Consider the following 13,968-nt stretch of genomic DNA (forward strand, 5'->3'; position numbering starts at 1 on the left):
AGAAAAAAAATTATGGTAAAAAATTACGTCCAAAAAAGTTTATATAACGTCTGTGTCAATATCTAATGGATCACTTCTTGGTGATGAGCTGGTTTCCCATGTTTTTTGTTTTTGTAATAAATTATTTTTTAAATTCGACAATTGACTCAGAATTTCTGCACTCTGCCAATATGTAGATGAATTTTCATCTGTACTCAAACGTTTCGTTTCATTTTGTTTATTTAATCGATGTTTTCGTGACGAATAATTTTTATTTTCATAATCAGAACTTTTATTTCGATTTTGTTTTGCTATAAAAAATTTCTCACTAATCGATTGTCGTCGACTTCCACTTTGTGAGGATTGCCCCACATATAGGCGTCCTCGAGAATCAGCCTCGATTGGGATGATTTCTGTTTGATATACGTTTAAATTATGGAGTAACATTTTTTCATTCCTACGGGACATGGTTTTTTTATTATTACTGTTACTAACGGGACTTGGGGATCGACTATCTTCACTAGAATCGTTATTGTTTTTATCATCGTTAAGTTTTAATTCATGCATCTTCTTTTGCAATTTTCTTCGTTGATAAACTGGATCTTTTTCACTTTGTGTTAGGTATTGTGTTGGAGGTTTATTTACACCCCATTTTGGACGATCGGATGCCGCCGAACGTTCTTCTGATCGTAAACGCCTCTCTCGACGACTTCTATTCACAGTTTGACGATCAAGACTCCCATATTTATATTCTTTTTGTCTTACTTCCGTTCCAAATTCAATTTTTTCGGTTTGAGTACTTGCATCGCGACTATTACTTGATTGTTGACGGTATTTTGTTGGGGTTAAAATTCGATTTTCAGTTAAATTAAGCGTATTTGTTGCAACCGAATTACTTCTTGCACTCAATGGAATTGCAACAGGAATTTGCGGTGGTAAAGTTCCATTAGCCGAATGTTGTGGTGTCATTAGCAAGGCAAATTGAAGACTTGATAGACTGCCGGTGTCAAGTGTTGAATATGGCGTTGATTGTAATACTAAGGCTAATCCATCGGCATGATTTAAAACATCCGGATGCTTAAAAGGTGTTTGATTTGTTTCAGAGGCTGAATCTACAAATGTCCGAGTATTGAATGGCATTTGATTTGTTTCAGAAGATGAATCTACAAATGTCCGAGTTTTGAATGGCGTTTGATTTGTTTCAGAAGATGAATCGACATATGGTCGAGAATGGGCTTTGAATGGAGTTTGATTAGCTTCGGAAGACGAATCAATGTATGGTTGAAATTTTTGTGTTTGGTCTGCAATTTTATGCGGGGAATGACGAGGGCTATTTTTCAAACGAGGACTTTCTGGGTTTGGTTTATGATGCATTTCAGCCTCATCATTGTTTAATTTATCTAAAAAATAAATTGATTTATAAAGACCAATCATTAAAATTTTGGTGTAATAATACTTACGTTGTTCTTGTGCTATTGGTGGAACTATGTCAGGATAATCATGTATCCTTGAAGATGGTGTCGGAGATAATTTGTTGTCTAAAATTGATTGATTACTATTCTCTTCAAACCCATACATTTTTGCGTACTTCTTTTTCTGTTTATCAATTTGAGCTGATCTTTCTGCATCTTGTAAAGCTTGTTTCATTAATTCTTGGCGTTTTCGTTCACGTTCAATACGTTCTTGTACCATCTGCTGTTCTTTCATTAATCTTTGTCTTTCTTGTTCTTGTTCACGTTTAATTCGTTCTTCTTCTAAACGTTCCTCTTTACGTTTTCGTTCTTTTTCCTCACGTTTCTGTTTTTCACGTTCTTCAAGTTGTTGACAGATTGCTTGTTGATGCAAAATTGCTCGTTGTCGTTTTTGTTCACGTTCGGCAATTACTGATGCATCTAATGGAATATTTTGACCTCGAAGGTATGATCTGTAAAAATTGTAATAGTTTTCTTTTTATTGTAAAAAACTCGAGGAACGTTAGAAGAAAAACAATTAATTTATAATAAATTAACAATTTTGAAATTTTGTTTTAGTAGAAAAATGGAGAGCGACAAAATAGAAGTACGCACTATATGAACGTTTAAAATTTCTAATTAAACAAAGAGGAAGATATAGGTTAGTGACGTCATTGTCCGATATCACCATAGGGATACATATACAACTCATTATTGCTAAAAGGAGATTGGCAATAATCTTTGAATGCTTATAAATTCTTCGTTTTTTTTATCAATATTAATTTCAATTTCAAATTTTGTCATTGTATCAAGTCTAGTTTTACATTTTTATGCGGAATATGGCAAATTCGATATCAGGCAACTACCGTATTCTTCTATTTCCTACCATATTTTTTCGTCAGATTTCTGAAAATTAAGGTCAATAATTCGATTCTCTAGATTCATTGTAAGTTTGAAATTACCCTTAGCTTGATAGATACTACTTGGGAGCAAGTTGACCGAGTAAAATTCTAGAGTAGATACTGAGAGCACTATTGTGATTTTTCTTGATGGTAGTAGACCTACACCAACCGGCCTTACCCAGAAATCAAGATGGAAAGTCTTTCGGTGCCTTTTTTCCAAAAGTAAACTTGCATTTCAATAATTAAGACTTAAAATGCGAATTTGTTTTTCGCCTTTTTCATTATTTTGGTCTACACTTAAAATTACTACAAAATGTTCAGAATCAATCCTGTTTGTCAATTTGTAGTACAGGCTGAGATTTCGGTTATGTGTCTTATAAAATGGGACTCATCACCCTGTTTTACTATCTTAAATGCGACACACTATATAAGACGGTCAGTTAATCGTTCTCTATATGCTTTGCACAGAAAAGAGACAGGTATTGGCCACTGGAGTGGACAATTCCTTGAGGATATTTCTTAGCCCATTCTCTATGTTTGTAATTTTATCAAAGTGTCCAAAAATTTTACTAATAATATGCAGTTTCCTACAGTTCTAATTGATGTTCCATTGAGTCGGATTTCAAGAATGTAGTAGAACGAAAGAATTGAATTCATCAGATAATTTTCTTAGATAAGAACTAGTGTTGCAAATGAGTGTTCGCAAAGCTTGTTATCCAGTTACAATAGCTCGACTTTCTTGTCGCATATTTTTTTTCAATTAAGTATGTAATTATTCCAAGAAATATTATCATACGTCCACGCTCTAACTATTTAATGAATTCAATTGAAAAATATAATCATGCAAATAAATTAAAATTAATTACCTGGTACCAATACTTTCAGTATCTTCGCTACTTTCTTTCTCACTTTGATGACTATTTATAAGCATAACTTCTGTTGTATCATTCTTTAAGCCACGTTGTAGCCAACCAGGCGGTGAACCATCCCCAGGCATTATGGAAGGTCTTTGATCAACCTCATGTGGTTCCCATAGGTGACCAACACCAACACCTCGATCACCCCAACGTAATCGTTCACCAGTTGTTGTTGATACTGAGTCTGTAGGTGATACTGCCCTGACTGCATCACGTGACCATAGCACTCCAGATGATCTACGTCTAGACCATACATCTGAAGTACCATGTGGTGCACAATCACTTGCATAACCAGATGTTTCACCACCCTGATTGTCTGAATTGTAGATTTCTTGTTTATGATTAGCGGATTTGTTTAATGGAGGTAATGAGCTACGTTGGTAATAATAGTCACCTGGATATGATCCTCTGTAAATATTCAAAAATGAATTTATAATTAATAATGGGTAATTGCAATTTTAGCCTCTGACACAACAAAAAAGGAATTTTAAGTTTATCTGTGTGTTTTAATCCCCGGCACAGAAAAAGAAGTGTTAAAATTTTAGCATGTGTATCTATGTTTCAGTCTGAGGCAACATAGATCCTAAACGGGTAACTTGATGGCACAAAAGTGACTTGATCGAGAGTGGATGATACAAAGGCTACTTGGTCAGGAGAATTTCACATAGTAAAACCGCATTTTTGGACGTTTTAAAGGCTATGCTCATTTCTACAACCCTAGATAGAATGTTGAAAATTTGTAAGTTCCGAACATACAACCCTTTTTCATATTAAAACATAATGCTTTTTACAATTTTTAAGTATTTTGTTGATGGTTTTTAAAAGTTTGTAAATTTTACTTGTTTTTACAAGCTTTTATTTAACTTGAGAATGTTTGTATGTTTGTGCGGGCCAAACATACAAACAAAAAATTATTTCTATGAATCACTCATACAATAATATTTGTAAAACCTTGAGGCGCTTCGAAAAATCCTTGATATTTTAAAATGAGCGCCGCCTTCATCTGTAATCAATATACTCTTCAATAGCTTCAGCTTTAATTTAACAAGTATTTTTTATTTAAATTTTTGTTAAATATAAAGTGAACTTTTCCAGCAAAATAGGCGGTTAACGACTAGTGTAGTAAAAAATTACGAAATTTGGAACATGAAAAAAGTTGTATTTTAAGTAGCTCTACATTCTTCAAACTATAAGTACCGATTGTAAGGTATCTCATTAGCCATATAAAATATATGAAGTAAGAAGAGTTTTATGTATAAAACAAAGAAGGAATGTGTACCGTGAGTTATGGTTTGTCATGGTTATGTGTTACTGTGTGTGGTTGGTATTGTATGTGTACAATTTCAAGTGATGAGTCTGACCAACTGGGTTTATGTATACACATACACAATCTCTCTTTGTTTTCTACATAAGAACTTACTTCATATAATATAAATGGCTAACGATATGGTTTACAAAGAGTATAATACTAATGACTTAAAAACAAAAATAGCCTATTTTTATTTACAACAGAATATGATTAAAATAATTTTGGAATAAATTATAAAAGTAGGTTACACCTTACACGTCAAGGATATTACCTTTGTTATAATTCAGATTTTTAATTCATATTTATAAATAAAGGGTATTTTAACCCTAATAAAATAAATATATTCCATAATATTTTAACATATGTCATGCAATAAAAATTCTTAAATAATAAATTTCTTATATACTTAATTTGTTGACGTCGAGAGAAAATTGTTTCTAACATTCATAAATGTATGTGGATGTCGATAGATAAAATATTCATTCTTAATTATCGCTTTATACTTGATAAAAAAAAGAGGGAAGTTATTGATTGAAACCTTTAACCATTATGGTGTCTGTGGCCAGGGCCGTAACGAAGATACATATATCGGGATGGGCTGTAGCTAATGTACTAGCTGTAATTGTACTAAATTTGGGTCATACTTTTCAAATTTATGATCAAAATTTACCTAGCTCTATTAGGTTTCAAGAATGTGTGGGCCTGGTCCCGGAGTTAAGCGAATTTATAGCTAGCGAAAAACTGACATCACAGCTGAAAGAATGACAAAAAATTAGTGGGTTTCAAAAAAAAATTTCAATAAGATCGGATCATATTTGCCTGTATTATCAAAAAAATCGAATTTTTTAACTTCATGACGTCATCAGAATTCAAAAAATTTAATTTTGCTATATCACCAGATTATAATATTTATAATATTTTAAATTAATGACCCCTTTTTACAATAATCTTTACTAACTTTTTGTTTTACGTATAAAACATACTTTTTGTTTTATGCCTCAATTTTTGTTGCGCCGGTGGCGGTTGCCTTCTTTGTCACGCCCTAGTTACGGGGACCTGCTTGTGACACTAGCAGGATACAATTTCTCCCAAATCAAGAAGCATACATTTACATTATGTTCCAAACGGATAGATCGAACTCAATGAGGTTATTTTATTTCAAAAGCTGGCCATCAAATCGGGGTGGTTTTTAATTAAGTTGCATGAAAATTTGTTCAAATATATAAGGATAACCAGCTTTTTTCTTCATATAGTGGAAGAGCAGATTAGTATGTTGAACATACGTAGCAGTCATTGCAATGAATATTCTCAACGCTTCCTCTATAATTATATTTTTTCGATATTTAAGGAATCAGCATATTTTAGATACTAAAAATAGTTTAGGGGGAAGGGGAAAAGAGTATTTATGACTTTAAAGTAGAATAAAGCACGAAGACGTTACAGATAATTTTTGTCACTCACATAGAACAGAGCGACGAAGTTTATTACGTGCTAGATCGGATATCTAGAGAACTCGGATTCGAGTCCAGGCTTCTGTGTAATTTTTTCGTTTCTTTCTATTTTTTCAAAGAATTCTGCGTATTTTCAAACGAAGATTAAAGTTTAATAGCAGATCACCTTCTAAAAAGTCTTTCTAGAGTTGAGGCAAGCTAAAAAAAATACATAACTTAATGCGTAAGAGATTCCAAAATTACATCAATAAATCTAGAACTATTCGTTTACTTAAGGAAAGTATATTTAAGCCCTCGAAGCTAAAATAATAGAGGCTATGGATTTTCAAATATTTTGAAATACTTGATGCGTCTACATACCCAGGGAGACTATATAAACTTAAATAAACGCGGTTATAGAATTTCAGAACTTTTGAAATATTTCATCAAATGTTTTCGTTTTTTAGAAACTTATAGAAAATTTTTATCGATTAATAATTTATTAATAAAAAAAACAACTGATAAACTGTCGTGATTAGGTCAGTATAAATGAAATTTTCTACTTTTTATTAATTTGAACGCTTAACTTTTGTAATCGATTTTTCAGACGAATTTCTATTAGGAAGCGTATTATTTATTTTTCATTATTTAAACTAGTAAGTTTCTAGTTTTGGAAATATGACTAAAGTTATGGATTTTTTAATCATTTTTTGAAGCATTATTGCTGGAAATATTTTCCTCAAACATGCAACTATAATATTTTGTGCAATTTCTTTACTTTTAGTATAAACATGGTTTAAATGTTACCTTGAAAAACATCACGAAAATCATTTAATTCTGGAGATATTACTGACAATATCCATAATTAAATTTTTTTAAATCTCAATAAATAAAATATGTACTTAAAATTATGTTTGAAAATTTTTTTTAAAACTATTTAAAAAAAAAATTAAATATTAATCAAAAAAAATTTTTTTAAGCAAAAGAAGGGTATTAAAATGAAATGAAAAATAGGTAAATTATTGTCAATATAGGTAACATTTAGTACAACATAGAATGATTGTAACATGCAAATTTATAATTTATTATTCTACTTATTTATTACGCATAGAATAACATGAAACATTTATACATACCTACACCACTATTACTAATATCTATTATAATATATATTACTATTCAAATCGAAATTACTATATTAATGATTCATATATAGTTTCTATCAAAAAATGTAGTAAGACTTCTAAAATTATACAATTACGTTATCGCTTTATTTCTAATTTAATTTCAAAATTAGGTCTAATAAAATGGTATTCGAATATAAGATAGTCTACTCGAATATGTGTAGGTATACCATGGCAATTTTGGTGGAAGCGCTGTGAAATATAAAACAACTATACTAAACGACAATAAATAATAGTATAAAAAAGACTAAAAAACACGATTGTGTAACTTACTGAACTAAAAAGTACAAAATAAATTCTATAATTTCAAAAAAAATAAAATAAAAATAGCGTGTTTAAGAAAAAAATCATTTTATCGTTTAAAAGTTTGGGACACTAGGATTGCAATTACTGTAAATAAAAATAAACTATTATTCATTATCTGATTTTTAATTCAGCTATCTACAAAAGCCTTTTCTACCGTGTATTCAAATATGGGAAAAATTATTAATCTTGAAGATCTTGGTCAGGATAATTGGTCAAACTTATTAAATTATTGTATCGTTATCAGTCCTTGATAAGTGTGCAAAGTTTCAATTTAATTCCACGTTTTAAAGTAGGTGAAAATCACGTTCAAAGATTCCGTTACATAATACATACCAAGCTAATATAAGCGTGTTAAAAAGCGATATATTTTGTTTCATTTTCAGACAAGTAACCTTGATATCTTTTGTCCTTTTGGACTTTATTATAAGCTCTCATTTTAATGATAAAGAAATGTACTTGAAAATGTAAATATACTCTAAAACTTGAAGTGTTTTCTTGGAAATCAAAAATTCATAACTACCTGCAAAAGGAGAATCTAAAGTTTGTCCTAAAGAACCCTAAAAGGCATCCTCCTTTTATAAAAACTCTTACGCTCTTTAGAGCCCTATTTTTCTCATTAATTTTGGTGTTTATTTGATAGCCGTATAGATTTTTTCATCGGAAACTGTGAATTTTCAGTTAAATCTTATATATACAAAACTTATACATCGATACCGATAATACGCATCGATCGACATCTCAACTAAGTCATTTTTTGTTCCCGCGATATCGGCCACAAAAAAATTTTAAAAAATATCTCGACAGACTATCATGTAATTCTTTTCGAATCATATTGCCGTTAATACGCTTCGATCGATTCGTCAACAAAGTCGATGTCATTTTTTGTTCGCGCGATGTTGATCAGGAAAATATTTTTAAAAAAACTCGAACGAATCGAAATGACTCGACTGAATATTATGAAATTCTTTTAGGATCATTTGTCCTGACTATGAAACGTAAAGGTATCTTGAAAATTTAGATTTCGAAAATCGGACTCATTACAATAACTTTCTATACCTACTGGGAAGTTAAAAATATTTAAAATTCCAGTGCAAAAATTATACCTACATATTTGATTGCGTTACAATTTACAATTTTGCCAATTTAATTTCAAAATTATAAAAATAAATTAAACTAATTAATAATGAACCATCACTTTTGGTAATATCAAAGTATTAAAAATAATTTTATTGGAATATTAAAGGTAAAAAAAAAACTGGGTAAGCAGCGACTAATTAATAAAAAAATTCAAAAAACAAATAATTATATACAAGATTACGAAAAATCTTTAAAAAAAAAAAATTAAATCCAAAATTTGTAATCCAGAAAACTTACTTCATTGGATAGCGTTCATATCCATTTTTGCCCCATGGCGCACATAAATTAGCCATTTCGTCTACAAAACGAAAAGAAAAAACAGTTTCAAAAAACTTTTCTCACATATATACATACACACACAAACTAACACACATCTAAGTACACAAAAACTAATTAAACTAATTACAAACACATGTATGATAAAGTTTAATTGTATGAATGTTTACATATAAAAAATAATAATAAAATAATGAAGAATATACCTCGTTCACGAGCCCACTGAAGACGTTTCTGTTCAACTAACGAACGGGGTTTACCCCCAACCACATTTAACGATATATTATTATTAATATTATCATTCATTGCATATGATTACAACAATGGTATATAGTGATAGGTCAACGAACATATCGCCAACGATTTTAATCGGGATGATGATAATTGTTGAAGAAATTTAATAATTGTTCATTAAATGAATACATTATATATTGAAATTATAACTTTTTTACTTTTATATGCACATTTATTATTTATTTTTTTATTCGTTGTATTTTTCTGTAAATGTAATATAATATTGGAAGAGCCAGGCCAAAAAAAATTCGTTGAATTTACTAAAGCTGATTATTTGAGGATTGGTTATAGTAGTTGTGTACACACACATACTGTGGTCAGTCAAGGGAACGATATAACATGGGGTCAGATATATGCTATCGAAATAGTGCAGTGGTACTAAAATTAATTCACTAAAGCTGAAAATTGTTATACAGATTGTATGTTGCATATAAATAACAGTTATGATTGTCATTCAGTTCAACGTTAGAACAGGGCTGGTCACTCAGCCCTTATTTATGAACAATAAATACATTAGATTCATTTATGATTTCCGTGGTATTTAAATGAATTTATTAAAGCTGAAAATTGTTATACAGCAATATACAAGCTGTATAACAATTTTAAACTTTAATAAATTCATTTAAATACGATGGAAATCATAAATGAATCTTATTTATTTATTGTTCATAAATAAGGGCTGACTGACAAGCCCTGTTCTAATACCTAACTGACTGACAACCATAACTGTTATTTAAATGCAATATACAATCTGTATAACAATTTTCAGCTTTAGTAAATTCATTTTAGTACCACGTAAAACTGCACCGTTTCGATACCATATATCTGACCCCTGTTCTATCGTTCGCTAAACTAACCGTAAGATGTATGTGTACACAACTACTTTAACCAATCCTCAAATTTTCAGCTTTAGTAAATTCAACGAATTTTTTTTGGCCTGGCTCTTAATCCATAATAGTCACGGATCATAACGATCATTGTTTATTTAAAAATGACCCATTGTAATTTCTATACCAAAGAAGAGGTATGAAGTTTTCTTTTCTAGACTTGGGACTCAAATAAAATTTTTATTTTTAAACTATCTAACAAACCCTTCATTGTGCATCGATGACTCAGGTGTCATAAAATTGAAAAATTGTCACTATGCGCACGATCTTCCTCTAGTCGAAAAACACGCCAATCGTTGACAAAAGTGTCATGCTAATCGTCATTATGTTTCAAGTTGCATGTTTCAAAAAATTTTAAATTTACACAAAAAGGTATTGTTATTTTGTGATATATAGGAACTTTATTATATCGTTCCGTATAAATTGGATATTAAGATGTAGATGATTAATTCTATTCAAATCACCATACTTACTGATTGAGCAGTGTATATCGTCATGTGTATGGGATAGTTTTCTTGTGGACGTAACATTTATTTTAGATCAGGAAAAATTATACCTAAAATAGTCTTAAAAACTAATAATGACCAAAATTAGTCTCGTTCTTGTAAATTTTTCAACATCAAGAGTAATTTTCAACAATAGAGTATCACTTTGACAAGACAAATACCAAGACCCTATATGAATCAAAATCAAGACGAAGAGCCAACTCTGCAAGACCAAGACATAAGTCTGCAAGAAAAAGATCTATTTGCGCAAACAACTTTTACCAAACAACTTTTACCAATTATCTTATAATGGTTCTAATGAGCCCAATTATCTTAAAAATAAGACTCCAAAAATTTAAAAATAATACGATAAAACTCAATAGAAATTTAAGTTCAAAACATGGATGATGCAAGATCAAAAACAAGACTCGATTGATCAAGACAAAGACCGAGTTAATTTTTGCAAGACCAAGGCCTAACTCTTCAAGACCAAGACATATTTTTGCAATACCAAAACTGAGACCAGTACTAAAAAAATAATGCAAGACGAGATTTTGGTCTGGCTCATTACTATTAAAAACATAAAAATTTGTAAGTTTTCGAAATTTTAGTTGTAGCTCTTATTTATAATGCTTTTTAAGAATGCGAAGAAGTCGTAACGAACGAGTAGGTGGAAATATGTTTTTTGGGGTAGAGGATATCTCGATTGACGAAAGGTCCATGTATTCAAAAATTGCCCGTTTTCGCACTTTGATATTGGTTTTATTCGACAAACCATCCAATGTATAAATTCGACATCCCCCTTTTTTGTGGTAAATCAAGCAATATAGAAAATGTAGCTTATAACATTTTTGGAATGTATAGGAGTCCTTTTTAAATTTCATTAAAATGTATCAAACTAATTTTAAGTTAGATCTATTTAAACATGCAAACATAAACATACGTAATAAAAGTAATACCTATATTGATTTTGATGTTTCAGAATAGTCTCAGAAAATTAATTTATTAAGTTAAATAGTAGTAAACTCTGGAATGAAAAGGAATGATTTAAGAAATTTTTATTAAAACTTCCTCCAAGTGATTTTAAGTTAAATCTGTTTATATTATATTATCTCTGCAGCATCAAAAATAAATTTTTATTACAAAAAACAATATTATACAATTCGTAGTTTCGTGAAAACCTTGTAGAATTTGCTATTCGGTAATGTTATACAAAATTTTGTTATGGTTTTCCGATATTAATAATGTACAGTATATCGATTTTGTCTGTAACTTTCATTACCTGTTAAAATATTAATTATTTTGTAAATAGTACGTTTGTAGAATTACAATGGGTCATTGAAAATAATGTGTTTAAAAGTTGGATATTTTCTACCGCCTTTCGCTAGCAAAAAGTCAAAATTTGGGTGTGGAAAAGTCGAGTTAAATGTAGATAGTACTTCCAGAATACTTCACTGATGAAATTACTTAATAAGGTAAATTAAAAGAGATTTCTTAAATTTTTTTAAGGAAAATTAAATTTTTAATTTCGCTAATAATTTTAGAAAAATTTATGAAAATAAAATTGGTTTTTTCGTATCGTTATCAACTTAACGTTTTCTTTTCGTGTCTAAAATAAGACATGAGATTTACCTAATATTTATCTGTAAAACTTTAAAAAACGTTTAGAATAAAAGAAAAATTTTAAATGACAATAATATTTCTCTTAAAAATTCTACTTTCATTGGAAATTTTCTTTCAATAATCAACTTATTTTCAGATTTATTCCACTTATTAGAATGATTATGAACAAATTGTAATAAAAATTAAATTAAATTATTTGACTGATCTATATTAGTACAATAAAAATTTCTCCGTATATTATTACAACAATGTGATAGGTCAACGCACACCAATCGAGATGAATTGTTGAAGAAATTTAATAATTGTTCATTAAAAATAAATATTATATATATTCTCCTTTTTTTAAAATAAACTTTAATTAGTTAATATATAAATATTGTTTAATATACACACTTGAATTTTAATTTTAATTTTATGTTCACATTTCAATGAGTATCTAGAACTTGTAAAATTTTCAAACCGTGTACATAATTTTTATTTATTTATTTCATTTAGTTCAAAAACCTTATCACATTTCACTAAGCACCAGATCAATATTTAAAATTTAAAAAAAAATTTACCGTTTTTTTAAATTTTTTATTAATTTTATTTCATAAAACGTTATTGCATTGTTATTTAGAGAAAAAATTACAAGAAAATTCACTTACACGAACGTGTTTTCGTTAATGAATGAATAATTCTTACTTTGGCACTGGGGAAAGATTGAAGTTTATGTTTAGGGGTTGTTGCCCGCTATAACAAGCTTTTTTCATATTAAGGATATTGTTAGCTATCAAAACTTGTAGACTTTGTGTTGTAACCATGACGATTATGAATATCAACAACAATTTTTCATAGATTTTCTTTAGTTTTCGTGACATCGGTGAAAATTGTGGCTTTTTGTGTATGTTTTTGTATTTTATTATATATCATTACTATTTCTAGTATTGACATTTTAATTTTTTTGTTTTCCCACAACCTTGAGATTGTCCTTATTTCTATTTTAAATAATTAAAGATGTATTTAATCTATGAGATAATGTCTATATTTTTTGTATTGTTTATGCAAATTTTTGGTAGACGGAAGTAATTTTTGGAAATTTACTTTCATTTTTTTATTTATTTTTAAGGAATATTAGAACATTTTAAAACTTTTCGTGTATTTTATCGATCAATCTTAAAATTAATGTATATTTAGAAGCTTTCTAACATTTTATTTGTGCTAGTTTGTACGTGGAGCGTCTCACTCAACTAAGCCTAGAGAAAATTTGAATGCACTTTTTTTTTTTTATATTTTTTCAAATCAATAGTTTTAATATATCGGAGTATCATTTTACTGTAGCAATATACAAATTATTTGCTTCTAGCACAAAAACCAATGTTGATCTAGTCACTTGAAGAATTTATATTTACAATTTTTAAGGGGTACCCCTTTAAAAAAATCGAGGAAAACGCAAAAAAAAAATTTTGTTTTGGAATTTGATGAAACTCGGTGGATGGGTAATTTTGATACAAGAAGTATAAAAATCAGTTTTTAATGATTGGATGAAGAGTTTCTGAGATATCGCAATATTTGGATCGATTTTAGTCCGTATCTCAAAAACTATTCGACCAGTCATCAAATGCACCCGATTTTTGTACTTTTTGGGTCAAATTTACCTTGTATACTTTAGAGGTTTATCGAAATTGGAGGGGAAAAAAATTTCTCGATTTTTTGCAATTTTTTTAGGGAGGTACCCCCTTTGAAAAAATCGAGAATACTCCAAAAATTAATTTTGTTTTGAAATTTGATGAAACTCAGTGGATAGGG

General features: G+C 29.3%; 1 protein-coding gene across 1 annotated transcript; it reads right to left on the bottom strand.

The window, feature by feature from the left end:
* Positions 1–13: 13 nt before the first annotated feature.
* Positions 14–9,197, bottom strand: LOC123298687 (PH domain-containing protein DDB_G0287875). The gene is made up of 6 exons (XM_044880780.1): positions 9,098–9,197; positions 8,853–8,913; positions 3,199–3,657; positions 1,440–1,903; positions 292–1,379; positions 14–246 (listed from the first exon to the last, which is right to left on the bottom strand). The coding sequence occupies exons 1-6, from the start codon at positions 9,195–9,197 to the stop codon at positions 40–42; spliced, it is 2,379 nt and encodes a 792-aa protein (XP_044736715.1). The 3' UTR covers positions 14–39.
* Positions 9,198–13,968: the final 4,771 nt, after the last annotated feature.

This window comes from Chrysoperla carnea, chromosome 4, assembly GCF_905475395.1.
Source record: "Chrysoperla carnea chromosome 4, inChrCarn1.1, whole genome shotgun sequence".
Taxonomy (NCBI): domain Eukaryota; kingdom Metazoa; phylum Arthropoda; class Insecta; order Neuroptera; family Chrysopidae; genus Chrysoperla; species Chrysoperla carnea.